This window comes from Orbicella faveolata, unplaced genomic scaffold (genome assembly GCF_042242905.1).
Source record: "Orbicella faveolata isolate gen_17 unplaced genomic scaffold, um_ofav_v1 contig_2, whole genome shotgun sequence".
Classification (NCBI taxonomy): Eukaryota; Metazoa; Cnidaria; class Anthozoa; order Scleractinia; family Merulinidae; genus Orbicella; species Orbicella faveolata.
In genome coordinates this window covers 20,231,581-20,256,098 of record NW_028301547.1, presented here as the reverse complement: position 1 = coordinate 20,256,098, position 24,518 = coordinate 20,231,581, and the positions used below count along the sequence as shown (strand labels likewise).

General features: G+C 38.3%; 1 protein-coding gene across 1 annotated transcript; it reads right to left on the bottom strand.

The window, feature by feature from the left end:
• Positions 1-3,842: 3,842 nt before the first annotated feature.
• LOC110046054 (eukaryotic translation initiation factor 3 subunit B-like) lies at positions 3,843-23,705 on the bottom strand. The gene is made up of 20 exons (XM_089290184.1): positions 23,478-23,705; positions 19,570-19,765; positions 18,347-18,466; positions 17,786-17,843; positions 16,013-16,141; positions 14,096-14,253; positions 13,317-13,365; positions 12,261-12,343; positions 11,405-11,471; positions 10,305-10,351; positions 9,422-9,560; positions 9,142-9,213; positions 8,664-8,736; positions 8,250-8,372; positions 7,204-7,282; positions 6,225-6,363; positions 5,801-5,926; positions 5,458-5,535; positions 4,957-5,065; positions 3,843-4,391 (listed from the first exon to the last, which is right to left on the bottom strand). Exons 1-20 carry the CDS (start codon positions 23,650-23,652, stop codon positions 4,294-4,296), a joined length of 2,118 nt encoding a protein of 705 aa, XP_089146310.1. The 5' UTR covers positions 23,653-23,705; the 3' UTR covers positions 3,843-4,293.
• Between the last annotated feature and the right edge of the window lie 813 nt (positions 23,706-24,518).

The following is a 24,518-nucleotide window of genomic DNA, read 5'->3' as shown; positions in this document are numbered from 1 at the left end:
CACCGTTGTTTTAATTTTCCCAATTGCGTAATTGTTGCCCGCCGGGGCGTCATTTAGGTTTAGCCATACTAAACTCTGGCGCCCGTTTCTCGAAGGTCCCGAAAAGTTTTCGCACCCGGAAAGCCGTAGCAAAATCTCAAACCTTATGGTTACAGAACTGTTTTATTCACATATTTTTTAATATGAACAGAGGTTCTCTTCATACAAAAAATTTCAGGCGTATACATCTCTCTGTTTTTAGAAAAAGATCAACTGAAAATGGCTTTGCGGTCCCGAAAAGTTTCCAGGCCTTTCGAGAAACAGGCCCTAGCTGGGTTGTTTGAAAGCTGAATAACGCTATCCACCGTGGTTTGTTTTGTCAACACTTCTACACAGGATAGCGATTTATCCCGGTGGATGGCTTTATACAGCTTTCGAACAACTGGGGCTAACTATAAGCGGTTTTGGTACCTCTTGGGTGTTCAGCCTCAAAAGGTCCACAGTGGGAACTTTTGCTGTACTTTTTAGGGTATTGAGCCAAGCAAATATGACAGGAGATAAAGTGTTGTTTTAGAACTGGTATCTCAGGGGGTGAAAAACATTTCAAGCCACGCCCACAAAACAGGATCTTGGTACCTCTTAGGGGTTGTTTTCAAAATCTCCGACGAGCACCCCCGTTCTTCTTATATGGGAGTCTCCCCCAGGGGTTATTTTCTTTGCAATATCGGATCAAATAATAACAACCAGAGTAAATAAACAAAGGACCTACACTGTCTTAACTGGACAAATAGACGTTTTACATTCTTCAGTAGTTTAATACCGTAAATCCTGAAACCTGTCCTCGTACATTATTGTATCTCTATGAAGAGAACTAGAGAAATAAGACACCATTAGAAAATCTGACCTCAATTATGAATCATGAATACACTATTTCGTTTTTTATCTCATCGCCCGAGGCGGTGGATTTCGAAAATATTTTCAGTAGTTTCTTTACACTTTTTCAAACTAATGAATTTATAGTAGAATTTTAAGAAATAACTTGTTCTCCTCGTACAACACGGATCTTGAACAAGTTTTATCGATATATAAAGACGGGAAGACTGAACTCGGGGAAAATGGAATTTGTCTTTTACTATCGATCGGCGACTATTCCCTGCCACTGGCTACCAGTAGCACGTAAAACTTCGCTTCAATTCACTTACTTGCAGTTTCGAGCACGTCCTTGAGTTAGTCTAGTAGTAATCAGTTGATCAATTATTTAAAACTGTTGGTGTCTCCAAGGAATCTTTATCAAGGCTTTCCGCAGATGCCGTAATGAAGAAATTGTCTTTCTTTCTTTCCTTGGACAACTCTTGGCTTTTCAGGACTCTTCGCTTTCGCAGTTCCTTAGCTTTGCTTGTTATTTTGTCGCATTTTTCTTTAGCCACTCTAAACTCATTTCGAAAATTCTTGAGATAAAATCGCCTTTCATCTTCCAAGTGGTGTAATTCCCTTTCCAAGTAGATGTCATAAAGCCTATTGACTTTACGGACGTAATCCTCGGCGCTTTTTGAATTCGCCGTCATCCTTTTGCAGTTCTAGCCGGTTTTTAACTTTTTCCTTGCACCGTGGACTTTCTCGACCATCCGAACTCGCCACTACTAAAGCAAAACCCGAAATTACCGAGACAAAAACACGGAAAATTCATCGCAGACTATGTCCATAAAGGAAACATCTCGTTCAATGGTGTTCATAGCAACGTCGATCGTTATTAGATCGATTTACAAATGAATTATTTATTTGAATAACTTGCTACTCTATATTTATCTTTGTCACCTGCGGCTCCTTCGGTCAAAAGACAAAAGAAAAATAATATCTTTAAGAGAGACAGGAAAGTGCTTGTCAATAGAATGCCGTTTCCGTTTCTGTGTATCCTGCTGATTCAGGTATAGATACTGAATCAAATAATGAGTACAAAAATTACTTTTGTATTCAAGATAAGAAACTATTTCTTTTTCGAAATTTTTCTCGTGGGTTTTATCCACTAACGATTTACGCCAGCGCTGTACGACAACGCGGGAAAGTTAAATAGCGGGCTCCTGAAAGACAGAATAAAGCTAGCTAAAGGCAGTTTATTAACAGCAAAACAAACTTAGAACTGTTTTGTTCACTTGAATTTTACTGCCTAGAACGACCGATATTAATGTTATCGGCCAAAATATGCGAATTATCAAAAAAAAAAAAAAAAAAAAAAAATTCAAGCGTTGTCGTGCGTCATACCAGCGTTCTGCGGTCGCATCAGGTCTGCATCTATGTCATCTATTGTTTATCGAAGTTTCCGGTTTCTTTTCTTTCTTACTTTTTTTTTCTTTACAGCAAGAAACTAGACAAGTTTTAATTTTGTTGCGAATTTCAGTTTTTATCATCGCTATAATTTCAAGTCTAATGGAATAGAGCCTCAATTAGAATTTTAGTGGAAGAAGTGGGAGAGAAGGCAAGCATTCTCGTCCCCATAGATCTTTCCAGTTCTCTTAGCCGGCAGGATCCTGGCACGGGAAACGAAAGCTATATAGGAACGAGCTGGGTATGATACGACTGGGCCTCGGAATTCGTTTCAAAATTCTTGACAAAGAAGCGAAGTAAAAAAACAGGAGCAACTAGGAAAGCGAATCAAGAAACATCTCGACTATCTCTATTCCTAGACTTTTTTTTCTAGACAAACAGTTTCATTTATCTCGACGTTTAGGGAGGTAGCATTTTTCATCCACGCTCGCCTCTTAGTTTATTTTAACACGGTTGACATCCTGTGCGCGCTCGTCTTGCCTAATCTTCTGGGAGAACGAAGTGGCTGAAAAGTCTGATTCAAGTTGAACAATACCATTTCTAAGGTCTTTGTATTTTCTATAGACTCTTTTCATAAATGGCGCCTTAATTTGAATATTAATACTTTGTACATCCTCAGCCTCGTACTCATGTTTCCAGATACATGATTTTTCATTTGAATGTGAGGCTTAGGATGTATCAGTATTGTTAAATTTAGGCGCCATTTATGCAAAAGGTCTACAGCAGACCTTTTTTCAATGATAACTCGACCAGCGCAGCGAAGATGTCCATAAATAGATAGGCCTGTGTTCTAGATTTTACGCACGCGCAGTTTAACTCCTTTGTTGCGTCACAAACGGTCACAAACGAAAATTTCCAGTACTCGTAAAACGGAAAATTGTCCCTTCAGTTGCAATCGCGTTTCTGCGAACGGAGGAAGTTTTGCCACAGAACTTACCAAAGAAGGTGGTTATAAAAATAAATAGAAACTTGAAAAGGTTGGTGGGTTTTTCTCGTTTAAAAAAAAAAATTCGTGAAGTAATTTAGCATTTTCGACAGGATGGGGGTAGCTTTAAACATGACTCTGACTTTTCCCTGATAAAGTTAATATTTCCCTCGCCAAATAAATACAAAATGTCAGATGTAGTAACGGCTTCTGACCTCACCTCCAAGCCGTCCTTTCTACTCGCTCATTAAGAGTGATAAGTTTTCAACAAATCTTCCTTTTTCATTAAGTAATAATATCGTTGATATCACGGTGACCCCAAATGTTTCTTTTAGCTTTCAACGGTATTAAAATCAGCCGTGTTGAATAATATCAATTTTCCCTGACTTTTCCTTAAAATGTCAATTTTCCCTGACTCAAAATAAAATTCCCTGACTTTTCCCTGACCTTAAAGAATTTATTTTTTCCCCGACCATTCCCTGACCTGTGCCAACCCTGTTACATGTAAATAAATGACAAAAAGAGGACTTTTCCAGACTTTCAAACTTCAGAAGAAAACATGTGAATAAACATTGTGAAACAACCATCCGGTAACAAAAACAACACCAACAACAAGTTTGAACGCATAATATTCCATTTTAATTTCCTACAAGCGAAAAACAAATTACGATTTCGTCTGAAAATTGTAAATTCAATCGAACAGTGCAAGATCCTCAAGAGGAACTCACGTTTCGGCAAGAAGCTACAACTTTTAGTGGTCATTTCTAAAATTAAAACCTACAGCTGCTACTAAGGCTGGAAAAACGAAGTCTATCTGACCAAAAAATCAGCAGTTGGAGACGGCCAATTTTTTGAGAAAACTACGCACTACAAAGAAAATATTATAATCAAAACTCTTGCTAATATAATGGCAAGTATCGGTCAAAATTCAATGCAGTCGTTTTATCGGACGCCGGCCGAGACAGGAATATTTCGGATCAATTAACTCTTTTTGTGTTCTTTACTCTTCACTCGTGACAAAGTAGCGCTCTCTCGCTCGCGGGAAAATGACGGACAATTCCTTTGGACTATTCCTCCACTTCGGTGATCTCTTCTTTAATAAAGAATTCCACCGATTCGTCTTCAAACTCCTCTGCGTTGCTATCAAGCTCATCTGTTTCAACACCTGCAAAGAAACAAAACGAAAAGAAATAAGCCTAACACTCATAAAACTAAAATATACGGTTCTTAAGAGTAACCACTAGGAGAATTTCCTGTTGCTGTCCACTCCTGCCGCTCCAAAAATAAGTACTCTTACCCCGTCAGTGGCAAGCTTGAAATAGATGTTCTTCTTACGATAACCATGTGTTTTATCTAATGCTAGTGTGAGAATCGACCGACTGACTGACTGACCATCTGACTGACTGACTGACTGACTGATCAACGTACTGACCAACTGACAACTACCCTACTGAGCGACTGACTAACTGACCGACTGAATGCCTGACCACCTGACTGGCTGAAGCTCTTGTAGCGTAGGATTTAGGAGGGGTCCAAAGCATGGCACAGCCTCAGCCCCGAAGACGACCTTGCGTTTCTCTTCCTCCAGACATACACCGTTTGCAACCGACACTGTGATGTCATGCAGCGATGCCAAGATGGAGGTTTCAACTGTCTGCTTGACAACTTATTGGTACTGCAATAAGAAATACGATGTTTACAACTATCACGGGAATGGGATATTTTCTTACCGTTACGTAATTCCAAGCGCTGTGCCTTCTGCTGTGCAAACTCGTTGTTCTTCTTTTGCCTATAGCCCTGAAAGTCTTTCATCTTTCGCCGCCGCCTCTCAATCAGCTCCTAGACAAAAATAAACGAAGGTGACATTTACCAACTAAAATGCCCCGCACTAACAAAATTACTCTGGTACACCAAAATCACACGAAAGATATGACGAGTTTGTGAAAGTAACAATCACTCGAAAGTTAAGATAGTATTCATATATTCGTAAATCGCGGTAAGCCGAAATCTACGGCACTTTCAGAATCTCTCTAGTACAAAGAAAGAAAGAAAAAAAGAACAAACACCCAAACAGACGGGACACAGACAGACAGAGACACTCCAACAGACAGACAGACAGACACTCTAACAGACAGACAGACAGACAGACACATACACTCTAACAGACAGACAGACAAACAAACAGAGAGACAGGCAGACAGGGCCAAGCTAGAAACGGCTATTAAACTTACCTTCGAAGCTCTTGATTGACTCATTCGATCCTTGATCTCAAACATTCGCTGGAATTTCTTGATGTCCTTCTTGATATTCTGAAAGATGATAAAGTAGATAGAGGATTAAAACTGACTATCAGAGGCAAAAAAAATGCATTGGAAACTCCCTGGGTACGGCTCACATGTCTCAGAGTACAAAGAACCTGCGTAACAGACGTACAACGAGAAGGGAAGGTGTCAATCGCTTCTCTAACCCCTCCCCCCCCCCCCCTTCCGCTCGTTTACAACTGCTACGTAAGCTTCACGCGGGTGTATAGTCTTTATTTCTTCAATACGAATTTATGCCAAGCTTGATTCTTACCTTGATATCGGTGTCTGAGAGTAGAGAAGGGGGTCTGGGCCTCCACAGAAGTTGACAGAATTGATCTAAAGCGTGACGTTGAAGAAGTTTCCCTTGGAATGACCAGATATAGTAGCCATTATCTACCTACAGAGAAGAAGAAAAAACAAAACATGAGGAGCTCATTGATGCTAACTATTTGACCTTAAAAAAAGATCAGTTTTTTTTTTGTAAAGTGCTACAGTGAAACTCTCGATGCAGTGGCCATTTTGGGACAGAAGAATGGCCTGTTGTTGAGAAAAAGCCACTGTAGGGTGTTTTGAAAAAGAGTTCTGTATGAATAGGTGCATGGTCTGGAGGAAAAATACTCAGCGGCTGCCGTAGAGAGATGGCTGCTAGTGGAGGTTCGACGGTATTTGAGGAGACACTGTAGAGTACTGCTTACCTTGTGTGCCCACCAACTGACTGATGTAGCAACAAATCTACCAGTAGGGTCCCACTCCACGTCCGTGGCCATAAAGTGCTCTGCCTGGTTCATGCAGACCACATCAGAAGTGTCATAGAATTCTAAAACACCATTCATGCTGGAAAGAATTTATAAAATCAAATTTAAAATGTTACCCATCGGTTCTTACATAAAGAGGTGTCTTCATTGCAACAGCAATGTCAGATAGTTTTTCTCCCAGGTCTCAGCATAACATAAAAGAATGTCTCAGCAGCAGAACTGGCAAAAGGAGACCTTCATCACACACTGCTTCAAACAATTAACGCTTAAAACCCAAACCTAGAGTGATCAAGACATCAATACACTATGAAGACGATAAGAAGTGAGAAAAAAAGTTGGAAATAATTTTACTGGACAGGGCTGTAAAAAAGGGCCATAACCCGTGACAGCTGTTATGGCTAAGCATGCTTGATGGGCCCTTGTTACGGGTGAACTTCCCTGCTGTTGATACAATTCATCAATAAGGTAACACGTTTGTTATGGGTGTGAAGATCAAGGCAACAGGTAAATCAAAACTTAGGGACAGCCCTGCTAGATACTCACACAAAACAAAATAATAATAATAAAAAAACATTTTCATACAAAATTTTAAAAGATTTTTTCTCCTTGTAAATTGCAATAGGCTATTTCCGAGTTGCCTTTTGCCTCTGTGTCAAAACGAGTCTAAGAGCAAAACAATTCATATGAAAACGAGTTCCACCTAGGAGTTCATTTTCTTGCAAATCAAACTCATTTTCATAAGAAAGGTTTTGCACGAAGGCTCGTTTTGAAACAGAGGCAAAAGGAAACTTGGAAATATCCAATACATCCAATGTACTCCAATTAGTAAGGAGAAAAGTTATTTTGACACCGAGAGCATTAACAAAACAGTTTCCGAGTTTGTAAAAACTTACAAGGGATGCATGAATGTCAGACTTACTTTCTAAGGCCGGCAAGGATGCAAAATTGTCCACTAGGTGACCAAAATATACTGTTCACTTGCTTCTTATCAAATGTTTCTGCGGACAAGAGTAACAAATAATGAAGTATTCAATATAAATAACACATGCATGTAGAGTGATCATCAACTACTGATTTCTCCTAGGAATATTGGTACATTATCAGGTGGATATGACGGTACTGAGAATATCTAGAAAAGCATAAAAAACTCAGACCCAGATATCATTTTGATGCACCACTCTTTTCTCAAAACGAGCATTAAAAGAAATGTCTGAAATCAATAACAAGAATTAATATTTTGAGTGTTGAACAAAAAGCATCAGTTTGATTCTCTCCCAGTTCTCAGCACTTTAATTCAGCAGCAGAACTGGCTTCAGGAGAACTTCATCACTTGCTTTAATATACTAGAAAATAAATCAACCCTTTGCATAAAACCATATCATCAAGCAACAATGGCCCTGGCTTCACAACTTACAATCAAACACAAAATTCTCCTTTTATACACACCGGACGAGATCAATCTAACATTTGAAACACTTCTACTTCCATTATACAAAACGAAAAATTTTTAGCATGGGTCCCATGTAAACATTTTTCCCATGCTCAGACCTGCTGAACAGGTAGTCTGATTATGGGTGAAATTTCGGTTTGGCACAGATGACAAAAAGTAATTAACACAACAAAATTTATCCCCGATAGACCATTTTTTAGTAAGCATACCATTGCATTTATATGGCAAGTGTGCCAAAACATCTCCAGCATTGATATCAGCCTTTCATCTACTAAAAACTATAAGTCACAGCAAAACAGACATTCTTAAGAATAAATTATATTTTTGGAAGACTGTAGTTTCAAAATTGTACAAAACTGCGAAAATGCCTCAAGTCCTTCAGCATCAAATCATAGCCTGTTAATACAGTCACCTCTCGTTTCCTGTCACATGGAACTTTCATAGCAAGGTGTAAAGTGAAAGGCAGCTGAATTTGTAGTACATTTCAGTAAGAGTATTATACGAATGCTACTTACTTAGAAGCGAGACACTTCCTTGTTTTTCCATGTTGTAGAAGCTGGCGGATATTCTTGGACTCTCTCCATGGATTATAGCAAATTTACTACCGCCTGGCTCCCACGAAAATGCACTAACAGCCTCTGTGTGTGAGCAAAAATACATAGCATTAACAATACCAAATTGCTACCAAAGTATCAGTCACTGACACTGGTATTTTTTTTTTAGGATAATGTCAGATTAATTTAAGGTTACAAGTGGACCTCCTGTTCAGCAGTCATTCTTGGGCAGAATTTACTGGCCAGTGTAGAGAGGGTTTCAAGTAGAGTTATGTGTATGGATTGTGCATATTTGCAAAAACACCTGACCATTGCACAGAGGTGACCAAGATATAAAAGTGGCTGTTAGCCGCAGTTTGAGTGATGTACACTAACCTTTCATTTCCACAACATCAACTGGGATTTGCCTCTCACGTACACGGAAAAGTTCCAGGTTGTAATACAGGCCCTACAAAGGTACATCGCGACAAATTATATTATGGATAATTTCATGGGAACTGGAGGTAAGTGTAAGCATCATCCAAAGTTTGACAGGCTTTCAATGTCTTTTGAACAAGGCACAGGAATACATGTGGCAGCTAGCTATCAGTTTCTTTCTCTCCCAGTTCTCAACACCTTATTTCAGCAGCAGAACTGGCTCAAGGAGAATTTCAAACTGCCAATTTCATTTCATATAATTCTTGTACAGAGTCGTTTCAACTATGTCATACTGCTAAAGTTAAAACTTAAAAGGTGTCCATCTCAAAGAACGATAAAATGATTCTTTGCGTACTGTTGACACACGCAAGGAAACTACAGTTAATGATCATCAATTTTGTTCTTTATGTACAATTAAATTATTTCATTCACCAACCTTTTTACTCTTGGTATACCTATCCACTTTCACACCAAGATAATCTCCTTTTTGCTGCCAATAAATCTTACACTGAAATAAAAACCAGTACCAAAAAAAGTTTTAAAAATGACTAGCCAAAGAAATGCTGACTTGCATATAAATCTGATAGGTGAGGTAAGCGAGAGTTACCCAAAAAATTTGAAGCCTTCAATTAGCAAGACAGCCTGATCTAATTTCGTAAGTTGCGCACAGTGACACTACTATATAGCAGATCAGTAATCAAATGACATCGAATTACCTCAGACACATTGAACAGGTTTTTAACACGGATTTCTTTTCTGCTAGGAATCTCCATAAGTGTAACACGAGCTGGAGAATCTTTATCTTCTGGAACCCAAAATGCTATCACATCATCTGTCGGAGACCAGGCAAACTCTCTGTTGATTGCAAAGTAAGCACAAAGCAAACATACCAGTAAGTACTCCAGACAACACCATGTGGAACTCTGAATCTATGGTACTATGTAGAGACAATTTGAAGAGAGAGGGGCTGCACAAGTAATGCAGCTTTCTTGTGAACATTAGACAAATTTAAGACCTTGGAAATACTAACCTTTAGAGTTACAATCATATAAAGTTATTACCCTTATCTATCTTCAAGAAAAGGATAAAAGATCAATATTTCCAGATACTAGGAGCACTTGCTTTATAGATCTGTACATGAGGCGGTTTTGCTCTATTTCTTTCTCTTAGCTTCTATTAATTGCTCTACATTCCTTCTATTCTATAGCATTACCAAAATGTATTAATAGTAATTATTTAGTGCTCACTATGTGTGTTGTGCTGTATGCGTGTGTGCCAACCTAAACTTGTATAAATACATCTGGACACCTGGCTACCTGCCCTTTTTAACTCTCTTAGTTATTTCAGGTAGCCAGGCCCCTAACTCTAGTATTGCATAACTTTGTAAAATATTTCTGTGAGAACAAGGGGAAATAAAGTTCGTGGTTGTTGAGTCCAGCACCCTGAGCATTACCCCAATGCTTCTGTCACTCTGACATACCGCTAATCCACAAAACATCAGCTCTTGAAATCCTCAATGGCAGTTTAAAAAAATGTGAGTTAACAACTACTTATTTTTGCTACACAAGCAAGTAGAAAGTAACATAAAAGACACCTTACCTAACACCTTGGATCTTTAAGCTTTTCTTATCTAAGAGACCAAAAGACTGGGGAAAAGAAGAGCACAACAAAAATTAGTCAAATTCAGTCACCATCAAATAGCAACAGTCTAAATAAGATTACTTTTTAGCATAAGCTATGCTTGAGTTGGAGCAAGGCCAAAAGAGTGGCCCAAGACCGACAGAGGTGGAGGGCAACGATGGACGCCGTATGCTTCCATGGGACTAAGAGCACTAGATGATGCTGAATGACATATGAAATTGCCTTTAAAATCCACATTCCTCCTAAAGTTAGGAAGTTTATTAAATAGGAAAGGATGAAATGGCACTCAACATTTTCAAAAATTTAACGTTGTCATCATAATAGACCTCTTTAGCTTGGGCTGTTTGTTTTCCCATTGTAGACCACGTGATATTCTCTAGAGAATTTTTCTTTTATCCATCTTAAAATTATTCACTCATATACATGGGACTATTTAAAAATTTGAAAGCAAGAATTCTCGAGAGTATCATCACATGGTCTGCAATGGCAAAACAAACCAACCAGCTAAAGAGGTCTATTAATTTAGCAGTCTAGGCTCCAGTGTCCAGAAAAATCAACAGCAGATTTCTCCTCCCCAAGATCACAAGAATTTAGCAACTGATCATTATTGAGAAATTATTGTTATGACAATTCTGCTAACTACCGGTATGCTATAAGAGATTTGAAGGTAAGGTAAAGTGTGCATATGAGCCAGGAGGCTGGAGGCCAGGAGGCTGGAGGCCATCAGGCTGGAGCTTATCCCAGTTTCTGTAGCATCAAGTGACTAGAAGTATTTCTACTCTCCCTTGGATGGGTGCTAGTCCATTGCAGCAAAAAATTCACAGGTACCCATTTATATACCTGGGTAGAGAGAAGTGCTGTGAGAGTAAAGTGTCTTGCCCGAGAACACAACACAATGTCCCGAACAGGGCTCAAATCTGAACCAGAGTCAAGCACAGTAACCACAAAGCCACCAAGCCTCCCACTAAGAGATTTGTTAGGAGTCTGACCAAAAACCAGAATTTCTACATTGACCATACACCTTAGGGCTGAGGATTAATCAAAAGCTGACAACTAACCGGTGTTTCATATATACTAATGCTGTCCTCTCCTAAGCGAGCAAAAAATTTTCCCTGAGCACTCCATCTGTGGATCCAAATAAAAATGTTACAACCAGAATAATCATAAACTTAAAGGTGAAGTACCACTGTCCATCTCGATTAATTCATAGGTGGATGCAGGTTAAGAAGTGTTAATTAATTATATAAATTTTGTAGCACGGGCAAGAACTTAAGAAAGGCCTGCTCACAGTTGGTTTCTTAATAGAAATGCCCAAGACCAAAAACGAGAATTGTTGTTTTGAGTTTTGAGTAAGAAGCATCAGTTTGATTCTCTCCCAGTTCTCAGCACTTCATTTCAGTAGCAGAACTGGCTTCAGGAGAACTTCATCACCTGCTCAGTACATTAGTTCATAAACGTTTGTAGCTAAACAAAGTCTTAATTAATTACACAAATTTTGTAGCACAGGCAAGAACTCAAGATTATGCACTTAGGAAAGACCTGTTCACAGTTGGTTTGTTTGTCTTAATCTATCAACTAAGACACAATTTACCACTCACTAAGTGATGATCCCCATCAGAGCTGGTTGGTGACAGACATTTGGCATAAAGAAGATAGGTCCTGCTATAATTTTATCTCTATAATCTCTTTTTATCTGTCATGATTCAATTATCACCAACACCTGTGGTAAGTTCATGTACTACAGAGTGGTTTTCAGTCGAGTGTCAAAAGTAGTCAGGCAGTTACTTTGGTTTTGGTTTTACTATGGTTTGTGATCGACTTAGTGGTCTAATTGGTTTGGTTTTGGTTTTGATATTATGATACTCAATTGAAAACCGCTCTAACTGACATTACTATGACTACAACATAACTTACTTAAACACTGGCCATTGAGACTGGTCTCCACACATAAATCCTCTCTTTTTAGTTCCTGTCCTTATATCCCAAATAACAATGGCCTATTAGACAAATCAAATAAATAATTATTTCCTACAACAAATTACAATACATGTATGTCAACTTGTCAACACTACAACCTCCAAGATAGGTGTTCATAAGCACAAAGTGCTTTTCAATTTGTGGTATCTTGGTATCGCAGAGATCATGGGTTTGAATCCCGTTCAAGCCTGAATTTTTTTGCAGGTTTTAATTTTACAACTGCATAAGTTGTGTCTATAACTGCGATGATCATTCATGTCTTCATAACAACTTGCACTGTCATATCGCAGCAATTGTTTTACCCAGCAGCACACTCTAGTTGGCTACTTTAAGGTCACATGACCTTTAACAATATAACTGTTCCCTGCCAAAAGTCTCTAAGTGGACAATATTGCAAAGTCTATAACGTGAGAGGGTAACAATGTGCTGTTACCTGAGAATGTTGACTGCCAACTGCTCTTACACATGAATTTTTTGTGTCTCTGTTGTGACATATGACAAATCACTTAATGACTGGTCCCTCACAAAACAAAGTGAACTGTTTCCCTCAAGACCAGTAATTAAGTGTTTAAAGTGGCATTGCTCTGTGACAAGTTACAAGATCCCCAGGTTTTGTCACTATCAACTACTTATTAAATGAGAGTGAGGTCGTTACAGGAAAATTTCAAAACGAGAAATTTTCATACAGTACTGCTTGAGCAATAGCAGGGTAAATACGGCAAGACCAAGATTCAAGACTTTCCCATAAAGACGGAACAATTGAGGTTAATAAGTTGTTTATTATATGGCTTTTTACTTTGTTTTTGCAAGCCCATAATCAGCCCGTGGGCATTATGGGAGAATAATGCCCTAGAATTAGCCAATCCGAGCATGTGTTATATCAGTTACAAACACAAGCCATATAATAAAGCACATGTATTGCATGTACAATAAAAATGTACCAAAAAATTAATTACAACAGGAAAGTACATTAAAATTTACAGTACAGTATACCTGTGGATCCTCAGGATTATCAGCCAGAGGACTGAAGGTCACCAAGTACCTGCCGCAATTAAGAAAAGCAACTAAGTTTAAGACAACCCAAGTTGTGTGCAGTACCTAGTTTAGTAATACAACAAAAAACTTAGCAAAGCAGCCATGTTTGGCTGCATTCACAGTTTCAGGATCATTCTGGTATTAATGATAAATTACATCTACATGAACATGCATGTTTTTGCTTTTGTTTATTCTTTGTTGATTTGTCTAGAAGTAATATACCAGACAAAAGATGGTGTTTGACCACATTTCCGAACACCAAGAGGAGAGTTGAAAATATGAAACATAGCAGAGTATTTTTGACAAACTTCAAGGTGTTTGAAAATGTGGTTAAACACTTTTATGACTGTTTGGTTGTTTGTTTGTTTCTATCTTCTCAATAGATCTCAATAGATCTGACTGACTGACTGACTGACTGACTGACTGACTGACTGACTGACTGACTGACTGACTGACTGACTGACTGACTGACTGATGGACAAACAGACGGATGGACAGACGGACAGACAGACTGACTGACTGGCATCTTGAGTTAATTTGGCTATGTACAAAATTACCTTTACATGGAGGGAAACCTGGAAATAGTAGTTTACTAACATAGAAGAACACCAAAGAGATAATAATAAACCATAAAGGAACAAGGATGGTTAAGGATGGAAAAGATTTACACAGATTACAAATGACGAACTTGAAAATTTTAGGCAAAACTGTTCAAGTTACGGAAACAGTAACCATACCTTTCACAGGGAGAGAAGTCTATAAGTTGAACTCCTGGATGACTGAACCTCATAAGCCTTTTAAATTCCTCCCCACCCCACAAGGCAATACCTTGGTGATGGAGTGTGGCTAAATATGTTCCTCTAGGTGACCACCTTACATATGTTTCAGTCCAGTTCTGCAAGATACATGAAAACCGATGTCAATCAGGCTTTTAGCCAGGATTTGAAGAGTAGGCATCCAAAATGTACTATAGGGTCTCCTCAAACGAACAGTTTATAAGGCAACATATGAAAAATAACACAATTTTCTTTAATAAGTAGCCGTCCACAGGATGCTTGGACGCCCATCTGGCTAAAAGCCTGATGTCAATGAGGAAAAGAACATTAAGGTGGCTCCAGAGGGTAATCATTTATGGCATTGCACGCGCAAGTGTTATGTTTTGAATGCCGTTTTTGCATTCGTTTTTACACCCAGTCCTCTCAAACTAATTACACGTAATAAGCAATGATTAAATAGTGTTTTACTATTACCTGTGTTAAAATTATTGTTTTTAGTCTTGAATTATAACTGCCCAAACAAATAATTATGTTTTTTACTCTTTTATGGCTTCACTTGCGATTTTCTTGAATTTCCTTCAGTGAAATCTTCCCAAATTTTCACAGCATATCGCTTCCTGCGGGATACGAATTTTAAAGACGAAAAAAGTAGGGTTTGTAAAGGTAGGTTTTTCGATTTTTGCAAATTTACGTCTTTTACTGCTGCGAGAAAACTGGTCTTATAGATTTCCCTGAAAAACGAGCTCCGACTAAAGTAACACATTTACTACCAATCTGTTTTATGGAATTTCACCGAAGGAAACGCGAGAAAATTCACTGTCAGTTTTGCTTGTTGTGCTCATGTTGACATAATAAAATATCGAAAAACAATGACGTTTTCCTTCAAGCATTTCCCCTGCCTGATACTTTCTTTGTCATGGCAGAATAAAACTAACTGGTAAGCTTTGAATTTAGTTCTACAGCTGCCTGCAGTTATCAATGGTAATTTATTGTAAGCTTTTTCAAGCCTCAAACAGATCACTCATGGTAGCCAGTTATCAGTTAGTATCTCTCCCAGTTCTCAACACTTTATTTCAGCAGCAGAACTGGCATAGGAGAATTTCATCACATGCAACCAATTTCGTGCATTTTTGTAACTGTTAATTTAAAGAACATTTTGAAATGCTGGAACTTAAAAATAATTATACTGACAGCTTAAATTATTGTTAATTATCGTACTGTTATTTAAAGGGCACTTGCACATGACCACAGACAGCTCAAAGAGAGTCCCAGCAGCCACAAGTGCTCCGACTACCCCCCCCCACCCCCCCCCCCTCCAGCCACGAGATATGGCATCATGCATGCATATGGTATGGGCCTATCCAGCAGGTTGCCATGTCAACACAGAACCCTCAAACAAGGCTCAACAAGTAAGCAAAGTGCCCAGCAACACACTCAATATCAGGGTTATTTGGCACTGAAAACTCAAAGTCTAGCTAAGTGAAGGTGCCAGTTAAAGACATCCTCCCTTCCCCCCTGCTTTTGACAGCTGGCTGCCAGCAAACCAATAGCAGATTGGCCAGTGCCTTGGCCATGTCTCCAGCCTGGCCTTGATGGAGTACCCCCCACCCCCCCCCCCCCCCCCCTCTCCCACTACATGTAGGTTTAGAGCAGCTGGATAGGCCTGGGTTTGGGCCCGAAAACCTAATGGGCATGTTTTTGCAAAATCGTCCAGATATGTAAATTATTGTATGTTTTGTAAGTAGTGCAAGTATTAGTATTGCAAGTGGTGTAAGTAATCATATTGTAAAAGAAGTATTGTAAGTAGTGTAAGTAACTTTATTGCATATGCAAGTAGTGCGAGTCGAAATAATATAAAAAAAAAACGTGATAGCTTACCATTCTTTCCTTTGATAGAATGGGTTCCTGAGGAGTGTTCCACATGATGGCAACTTTATCTCCTCCCCCGTGAATCACAGAATATTGATCATTGCAATCTGGATCCAGAAGCCAAGATCTTAAGTTTTCCTGAAAACAAAAGAAGTCATCCTTAACCCTCCAATTCTGAGAGTGAGCAGAATGCAAATAAGACCACCTTTCAATACTTCCAGAAGCTATGGTATTGTCATTTACGAGGTCTTTAAGGATTTCACAAGCCTACACTTGAGCCTAGTGGACTATCAGGCAGCCACGTCATCTCGTGTTTCTGTAATTAGGAGTATTTCTACCCCTGAAGAGAATGCTAGTCAATCACAGAGGCAAGATGGCCTCATGGTTAGTGTGCTCCATTCCTGATCATTCCAGTCCGGGTTTGAGCCCTGGCCAGGGACACTGTATTGTGTTCTTGGACAAGACACTTTACTCTCAGTGCCTCTCTCCACCCAAGTGTATAAATGGGTACCAGAAAATTCAATGCAGGGGTTATCCCTGCAATGGACTAGCATCCCATCCAGGGGGGAGTAGAAATACTCCTAGTCACTTCATGTACAGAAACCAGGAAAAGCTCCAGCCTGATGGGCCACTTGGCTCCTATGCAGACTTTACCTTTACCTTTACCCATCACAGAGTTATCCCCAAAATTTAATTAGGTCATTTCAAACTTGCCATTTACCTCTGTGTCGAAACGAGTCTTCCTGTCAAACCATTCATGTGGAAATGTGTTTCCCCTACTGGGTCATTTTCATGCAAATCAAACTCATCTTCAGAAGAAAGGTTTTGCACAAGAACTTGTGAAACAGAGGCACAAGGAAATGCCCTACTTACCAATACCCAATACACCCGGGCAGAGGCAGCAGTGTCATGCACAAGAATGCACTGCATTGATCTCAGTGAGGATTTGAACCAGTTGATGAGGATAAAGACAACACCAGGCCCAAGCCTAGAGATTTTCTTGATCTACCTCAAAATTCTCAAGGCTGTCATTAAAAGACATGCACAACAAACAGTGATAAGAACTATTTAATATTTTGAGCTAAGAGCATCAGACTGATTCTCTCCCAGTTCTCAGCACATCAACTCAGTAGCAGAACTGGCTTTAGGAGAACTTCATCACTTGCTTGTTAAATTCACAATAAGAATTATCAGAACTAACATAAAATTTAAGAAAACCATTGTACAACCAGCAACCTGCAAAGACACTCAGCACCACTCATTATAACATTGCCATCATGTTGGTTTCCTTCTTTCCTACATTGTAAGATCCATGAGTGGGAGAAGATGAACTCAAGGCCCACAAACTGCAAGTCTACTCACTTGTTATATTATTTTATGGCATGAGAAGTTAGTGTCCAAGCAGATTGAATTTTCTAACTCTCACATCAGGATAGAGTTTGCAAATATGAGGGTAACCACTGAGAGCTCCTGACTGTACTGCACATGACTATACAAGTACATGTACAATAAAATATACCACAAAATTGTTTTTACAAATCAGTAAACAATAAAATTACTATTAGATGCATTCTGAATCATGGGAGAGATGAAGAATGATTGGCACAAGGATCAACACCATTATCTCGAGTCTCCAAGTCTCTGGACATTTAAAATTGGTCTTAGAGGCTCTCACATTCTGCAGATGAACCTAAAACTGAAATAGTTCAGCAAACTTCTCGTAGTCTACATTTCTATAGCCCTACAGTAATGAAAAGATAAAAAGCATGATTGTCCAGTTACCTGTTCATTATAAGGTTGTTTTGTGGGAGCTTCCCAGTCCTTTGTAAGGCTCACCAATCTATAGAAAAACACACAAACTTTATACCCTTCCCAATTGTTGACAGTAGCTCAAAAGACTTTTCCATTATCTTTCATTGAATCATGAGCCAGACCGAAATCTAAACGTAGATCTAACAGTACTGAATACCAATCATGTCGAAGTTACTTTGAGTACACATCATCAACTATTTTGTATGGTTAAAAACAAATTGTTCATAAGGTACAAGTACAAAATACATTGAAACATCCCCATTTGTTTCTGCAATACACACCCACAGCTGAACAAAAGTTGATAAACAAGAGTCAAATGCTATCTTTAGTTGCACAGAGACCTTGCTGTGTGTTCTGATCAACTCTTAAGATTGTCATGCATTCCCCATCCATCAAATTTGAAACTGCTTAAATTTTTTCCTGGAAATCTTTGCAGACTGCTGAAGAAAATTCTAATTCCTGTTTGGCTAACTATTCAGAAGCCAAGAAATAATAAACAAAATAACCAATAACAACTACAATGAGACTTACTTGTCAAAATCCTCAAAATGATTGACAGCAAAGATGTGATGCTTGTCTAACTTGTAACCATTTGCTGTCTTGACCGCCTGTGCAGCATCTTTAGCATTAGAGAATTCCAAGAAAATAAACCTAACAAAACATACAAGAGAAATATCACTATCCAATGTTAAAGTAGGTAAAGTCTGCATACAGGCCAAGTGGCCAATCAGGCTGGTGCTTATCTCCAGTTTCAGTACCATGAAGCAACTAGCAACCCCTTAGATGGGATGCTAGTCCATCGCAGGGTTAGCCCAAACATTAAATTTGCCAACACCTACATGTATTTGTACACCTGGGTGGAGAGACGCACTGTGAGAGTAAAGTGTCTCGCTCAAGAACACGACACAATGTCCCTGGCCAAGGCTTGAACCTGGACAAGGCTTGAACCTGGACAACTCAATCTGGAGGTGAGAACATTAACCATGAGGCCACAGTGCCTCCACACAAAGTACTGGAAAAGTACCAGGGAAATATTGACCACAGCAGCATTGACATGCTTTGTAATCCTAGAAGCAAATTTAGCCAGTGAAGTCCCATAGAGATACATCCAGAGTTACAGTCCCTTAAACACTCGTAGTTTATTTGTGTTAGATGTAAGTGATGCAATTTATTGGTGTTATCAGTGACAATAAAATATCCCTGGATATAATTTGACTACATGTGGTATGTGTTGTGCATCACTGTTTAGCTCACAAGGAAAAACTGTAACACATTCTTGCCACATTCAAAATAATGTAGCAGTCTAAATAGTGCAAAGTACACTTCTTGGGCATTTTCCATTCAACAGAAACCTCCAAAATTTTTTAAACAGAGACAAATAGTGAGGAAATTTCTTAGAAAAGTTCCCAAAAGTTCTTGGAAAAGTTCCAAAAAGCAAACCATTTCACTGAAAGTTCTGGAAATTCTGGGAGGAAAGTCGGATTCAAGGTTATCCTCTTTTCCAGAAATTCTGGATAATACTGTTGCATTCGTCACTGGAATTTTTTTTTTTTTTTTTTTCATTGCCAGAAATTTCTGGAAATTCAAACTGGAATTTTTTTTATAAATGGAAAGCGCCCCTTAAATATTTAAACAATTACGTTTTTCCTTAGATACTATCTTTAAAAAGTATGGAGATCAGATACAAAAGTTTCTATTTAGCAACTTATCAATGTTTGAAGGTTAAAATTCTGCAGTTTAATTCTCTTACTTACCCTTTAGTCAGGCCATTATCATCTAGTGGATAATGCTCTGTAACGATCCTTCCAAACTTAGAAAACACCTTTCTGATCACATTCTTTAGCTTCTCAAGCCTGTCTGGTGGGATAGCAGGAACATTGTCGACAACAATAATGCAATCTGTGCCTTGAATTTCCACAGGTTTCTCAACTAAGATGTCTCCTAAGAGTTCTAAAAAATTGAAAAGAAGCACTCAGTTTAGCAATAGAATCCCTTATTATATAGCTAGCTCCGCGAGCGGGCAAGATGAATCAAATCCTGTGCTGTGATTGGCTACCCGAGCGGGCAAGATGGAGCTATCTTGCCAACACCATTTACACTAGGAGGTATGGGGGTCTAATGGTTAGTGCGCTAGACTCTGGATCAAGAGCACCCCGGTTCAAGCCAGAGTCATTGCATTGTGTTCTTAGGTAAGACACTTAGTACCCTCACAGCACCTCTCCTGCCTAAGTGTACCTGTGTGTGCTGGCAAATTTAATGCTCGGGGCTGACCCAGCAATGGATTAGAATCTTTTCCAGGGGGGAGTACATATGTTCTTACTACTGAGATAAGCTTGGGTTGTAAGGGCCTCTGGCCTGATGCAGACATAATCTTTTTAACATACACACAACATGTGTTGGCAGTGTACAAGTATTTCCATTTTAGAAAAATTTTCTTTACATATTTGTCCCTCACAGGATTTTGGCCAAGAAATTAAGCTCAATGTGAATAAGGAGTAAAATAATGTTTATATATAAATATAAATTAAGATAGAAACTACAGTTAATCGAGTTTCACACTTAAATCAATCATCAGACTGATGATCATCGGTCTGATGATCGCTTTAAGCATGAAACTGGAGTAACTGTAGTTTCTATCTTAATTTGTATTTCACTCTGCATGTATCTGTATCAAGCACTCTTATGATTGTGTGAAACCACTTCCATTGTTCATTTATGCAACGTGTACATAAATGTGTGCATACAAGGTAAATCTCAGTTGAACAGCAAGGCACACAGTGTGATCATGGTTAAAACATTTTAGGGAAACAAGGTGATCACGGCAAGATGACTCCATGAAATTGCTTGCTTTTACTTTGTTCAGTGTTTGAAGTTTATTAGGGGAATTGTATAGTTTTGAGTTAATTCTAATCAATATTAATCAAGTTGAGCAATGGAAAGAATTTGAGAGCACCAGACTTAAAATGATCACTCCAAAATGTGATTTACCTGCTCTCAGACAAAAAATTCCACAGACTAAAAAACTATGATCAACAGACTACATTTAAAACTCAAGAAAGTGATACTCCTTTCTGCAAACAGCCTTCAAGTACAGCTCATATCATCATTACCTAACTTTCCAGACTTTCTTATTTCACATTCACTTGGCCAGAAAGCAGAGTTTCAACAAATCACTCTTGGTCTTTATTTCTTTTTCCAGATCTTCAAGCTCAGTCTATAGTAATTTTAAACAAGTGGATTTATTCTCTAAGCTCCCCACCATGTTCAAAAAAAGATGTTGAAACTCGCAGGCCCTGCTGTTGATACCCCACTGACCAGCCTTTAAACCCATTGTGTTTAAATAAAAGATGTTGTTCTTGTTGTTAATGATGTTGTTGTTGATGCTGCTGTTATGCTCACTGGTGCTTGCCATGGCGTGGCATCCTGCAATGACCTTTTTACGTAGTCATGCAATAATCAGATCATAAATAACAGATTTTAGCAATGTCAGAACTGCAGGTACTTCAAAATAATGCTGTTAAAGTACTGTTGGGCCTTCCAATCCAAAGCTCGTCAACTCAAGCCTTGAAAAGCCTTGATTTCAAGCCACTTGCTTTAAGGCGATTTTTTCATCGTTGCACCGCAATTCATAAGTGCTTAATTGGGTCAACAGATTTTGACTTCAGTTTCATTAGAAATCAAGCTGTTCACTCGCACAATATGAGACAATTGAACGATCTTCGTTTGCCCCTCCCTTGCACTAACTGGGGCGAGCAAATGTTCATTTATCAAGTAGCGAAAGACTGGGACAGCCTCCTGCGTGAATTAAAAGACACACGTGTTTTATCTATTTTTAAAGCAAAACTGAAAACTTCTTTGAATGATTTTAGCTAATTTTAATCTTTAGAATTTTGACTTTTTAACTAATACGAACTCTTTATACTCTTATTTATTTTAGCTTGTAGTAATTTACTAGGTAACTCTTATTTATGTCATTTTTAGGTGATTTTTATTTAGGAGGGCTCCACTGAAAACCGCCTTTGGCGAGTTGGATTCCCTCACTAAATATTATTATTATTATTATTATTATTATTATTATTATTATTATTATTATTATTATTATTATTATTATTATTAATTTCATGATTGCCAAGAACATCAAAAATTTCAGGAAGAAATTCACTCTTTTAGTGAAATCCTACTAAAGAAAATTCAGTGCACTGAAGAACAGTCCACCTTGCCTCAAATATATTCTTCAGAGTGTGGGTAGCTTAAGTGTCATTGTTTACAAATGCAAAGCAGCTGTAAATTTTACATAAAATACCTTACAAATGGTTAAATGGCCAACCTTTTAGCAATGATTTAGTTTCAAAGTCATCAAAAGATTTATTATTGTCCCACGGCTTAATACAAGTACATAACAAAAAATCTAGACAACCACAGAAAATGCAACAAAAAAACCTTGTGGGTTTTCCAAGAGTACATTTTTCACTGACAATAAGGAAGGAAGTAAAAACATATTAGAAAGTCTTAGTAACTTCTTTAGGGGGTACTGCACTAACATCTGCTGTGGGTTAAAAAATTTGCATATAATTGAAGGTGATAACCAGAAAAACCCACACCTCTAATGTACAATCAGAAATAATTTCCATTAAAAAAATAGACAGCCAAAATTTTTCAAGGCTATAAATTATGTAGGACGCATATGTATGGTGTATAAATATCTTTTTCCGTTTGCTTTTTCCCCTTTGTTTACTGTTCATTATCATAACCAAGAACACAGGAAAACAGTTTCATAATAATTTCAAACCGAAAATAAATTTAACCCACAACAGTATGGGCACCGGTAATTATCCACTCTACAGTACCTTAACAGTTTCAATTTCAAAGCAAACACTTAAATTCACTTGTGGAGAAGTTTTAAAAGGTTTCCTCAAAAGTTGAATCATGCAAAATCCTGGTGTGACAAAACCTGGTCGTAAAGTTTGTAGATTGGCTTATTTTATTGAAATAACGTATTTGACTGTCTAGTATTGGTCTAACAACGAAATAATACACGTATCATTACAATTAGCTATATAGAAAACTGCTCCTTCACAAACACGGTTTCGGATCATCAGGATAAGATGTTAGGAACAATAAACAGATTTACTTAAATATTTCGATGTGCAATGCGTTGCTACTGAGCAACAAACAAGAACAGAACTATGAATATTGTCGTTCCGTCGTTAGTTGTAAAGCTATAAATATTACATGTAAGCTTTCTACATACTCCACTAAAATGAACAGTATAAAGTTACAACCAAGCCCGGTATAACATGTTTTTTAAGGTAAACAGTCTTCACCAGTGCGAATACAAAGGAAAGGAAGGCCAGAATCCTTCAATAAAACTAAAATAAGACAGATGGATTAAAGGGCATGTGATGCCGAGCAGAATTCAATTATAATTCCATTCTTTTATTATAAAGGGTCCTAAAGAAGTACATGCCGGCAAAGGTATTACACCTCCACGCGGTATTAAAACTACGGAAATGGGAGAGGAAAAAGAAACAAATTTGACTTTGGAGTATCGTAAATGGTGTGTTACCTAAACAGATGAATAAAAAGCCCAAAATCAAGCGAAATAGAGTTATCAGCTAAGATTCTTTCAAAACCTATCGGATGTGTTGAATTATAAAATTACCTTGGTCTGTTATATCGTCTACAAAGCCTTCTGGATCGTCATATTCCGACTCGTCTTCATCACCATCGTCTCTACCATTAGTTACATCATCTTCTTCGTCGTCTTCTTCTTCTTCTGAGTCGCTACTGCCCGTCTTTTCTTCAAATTCTTTCTCGTCCGCCATTTTCCCGATCATGGCCGCGAGCGCACGGAGAAACACGTGCACAGTGACGTGTAGTGGGAGGACCTGGGGCGAGTAACCACAGAGCGCGAAGGATGAACAAATATGTTATGGACCTCGCAAAAGAAATGACCTTTTTAATCTGCTTTTCTCGTGTCATTCGATCATGACATTTACTAACAGGTATGATAACTTAATTTTGCTTTTTCCCATTTTATTTTTAAGGTTTTCAAAGGCTAAAAAGATTGCACGAGCTCGTAATTGGTGTTACAAATTTGCACTCGTGTTTCAAATTTACACTGGTGTCACATGAACACTGCACTCCTTTTTAGCGTTTTTAGTCAATCAGAATCGAGTAACATTTTCACGTGTATTTATGATTATTTATATTACATTGTCCGTGAAGTACCCGTAACAATCTAGGGCACTGAGGCTGAGTGAAAGCCAAGGTATCTAAAACGAGATGACGCTAGGTGGGGGATGCATTCCCTTTGTAAGGATTTTTCATTCCTGAAGTAAGATAATGTAAGAAGTTCAATTTTTAATCACTTTTTTAGCAGAAATGGTTTAAAAACAGCTGCTTTTGAGCACTCATACCATTTTCATTCTGTGACAGTGTCTTATCATAAGGAACCCATTAGGTTCCAATCCAAGGAGGCTACTCCCTATAATACCAAATAGCCTATGACAGGGAGGTGCTGCCCGAAAGTGGTACCTTTTTCAGGCTTCAGGTATATAAAAGAGTGGGGATTTCACAAGTTGAGGTATATGAAAGGGTAAGGAAATCTGTCAATTTTGGTATTTTATACAGACACACCTTGTGGCTGTATCTGGTAATGCTTGATGTTCTCCCGATTAATGGTACACAAAAGGGGTACTGG

What these genes read in the sequence shown, in the direction of transcription:
- LOC110046054 (XM_089290184.1), bottom strand. Translation starts at nt 23,652, where the DNA reads ATGATCGGGAAAATGGCGGACGAGAAAGAATTTGAAGAAAAGACGGGC. An exon ending in TTAAAGATCCAAGGTGTTAG is followed by an intron (nt 9,561 to 10,304) that starts GTAAGGTGTCTT and finishes TGCAATCAACAG; the next exon opens with AGAGTTTGCCTGGTCTCCGA. An exon ending in GTCAATCAAGAGCTTCGAAG is followed by an intron (nt 5,066 to 5,457) that starts GTAAGTTTAATA and finishes ATTTTTGTCTAG; the next exon opens with GAGCTGATTGAGAGGCGGCG.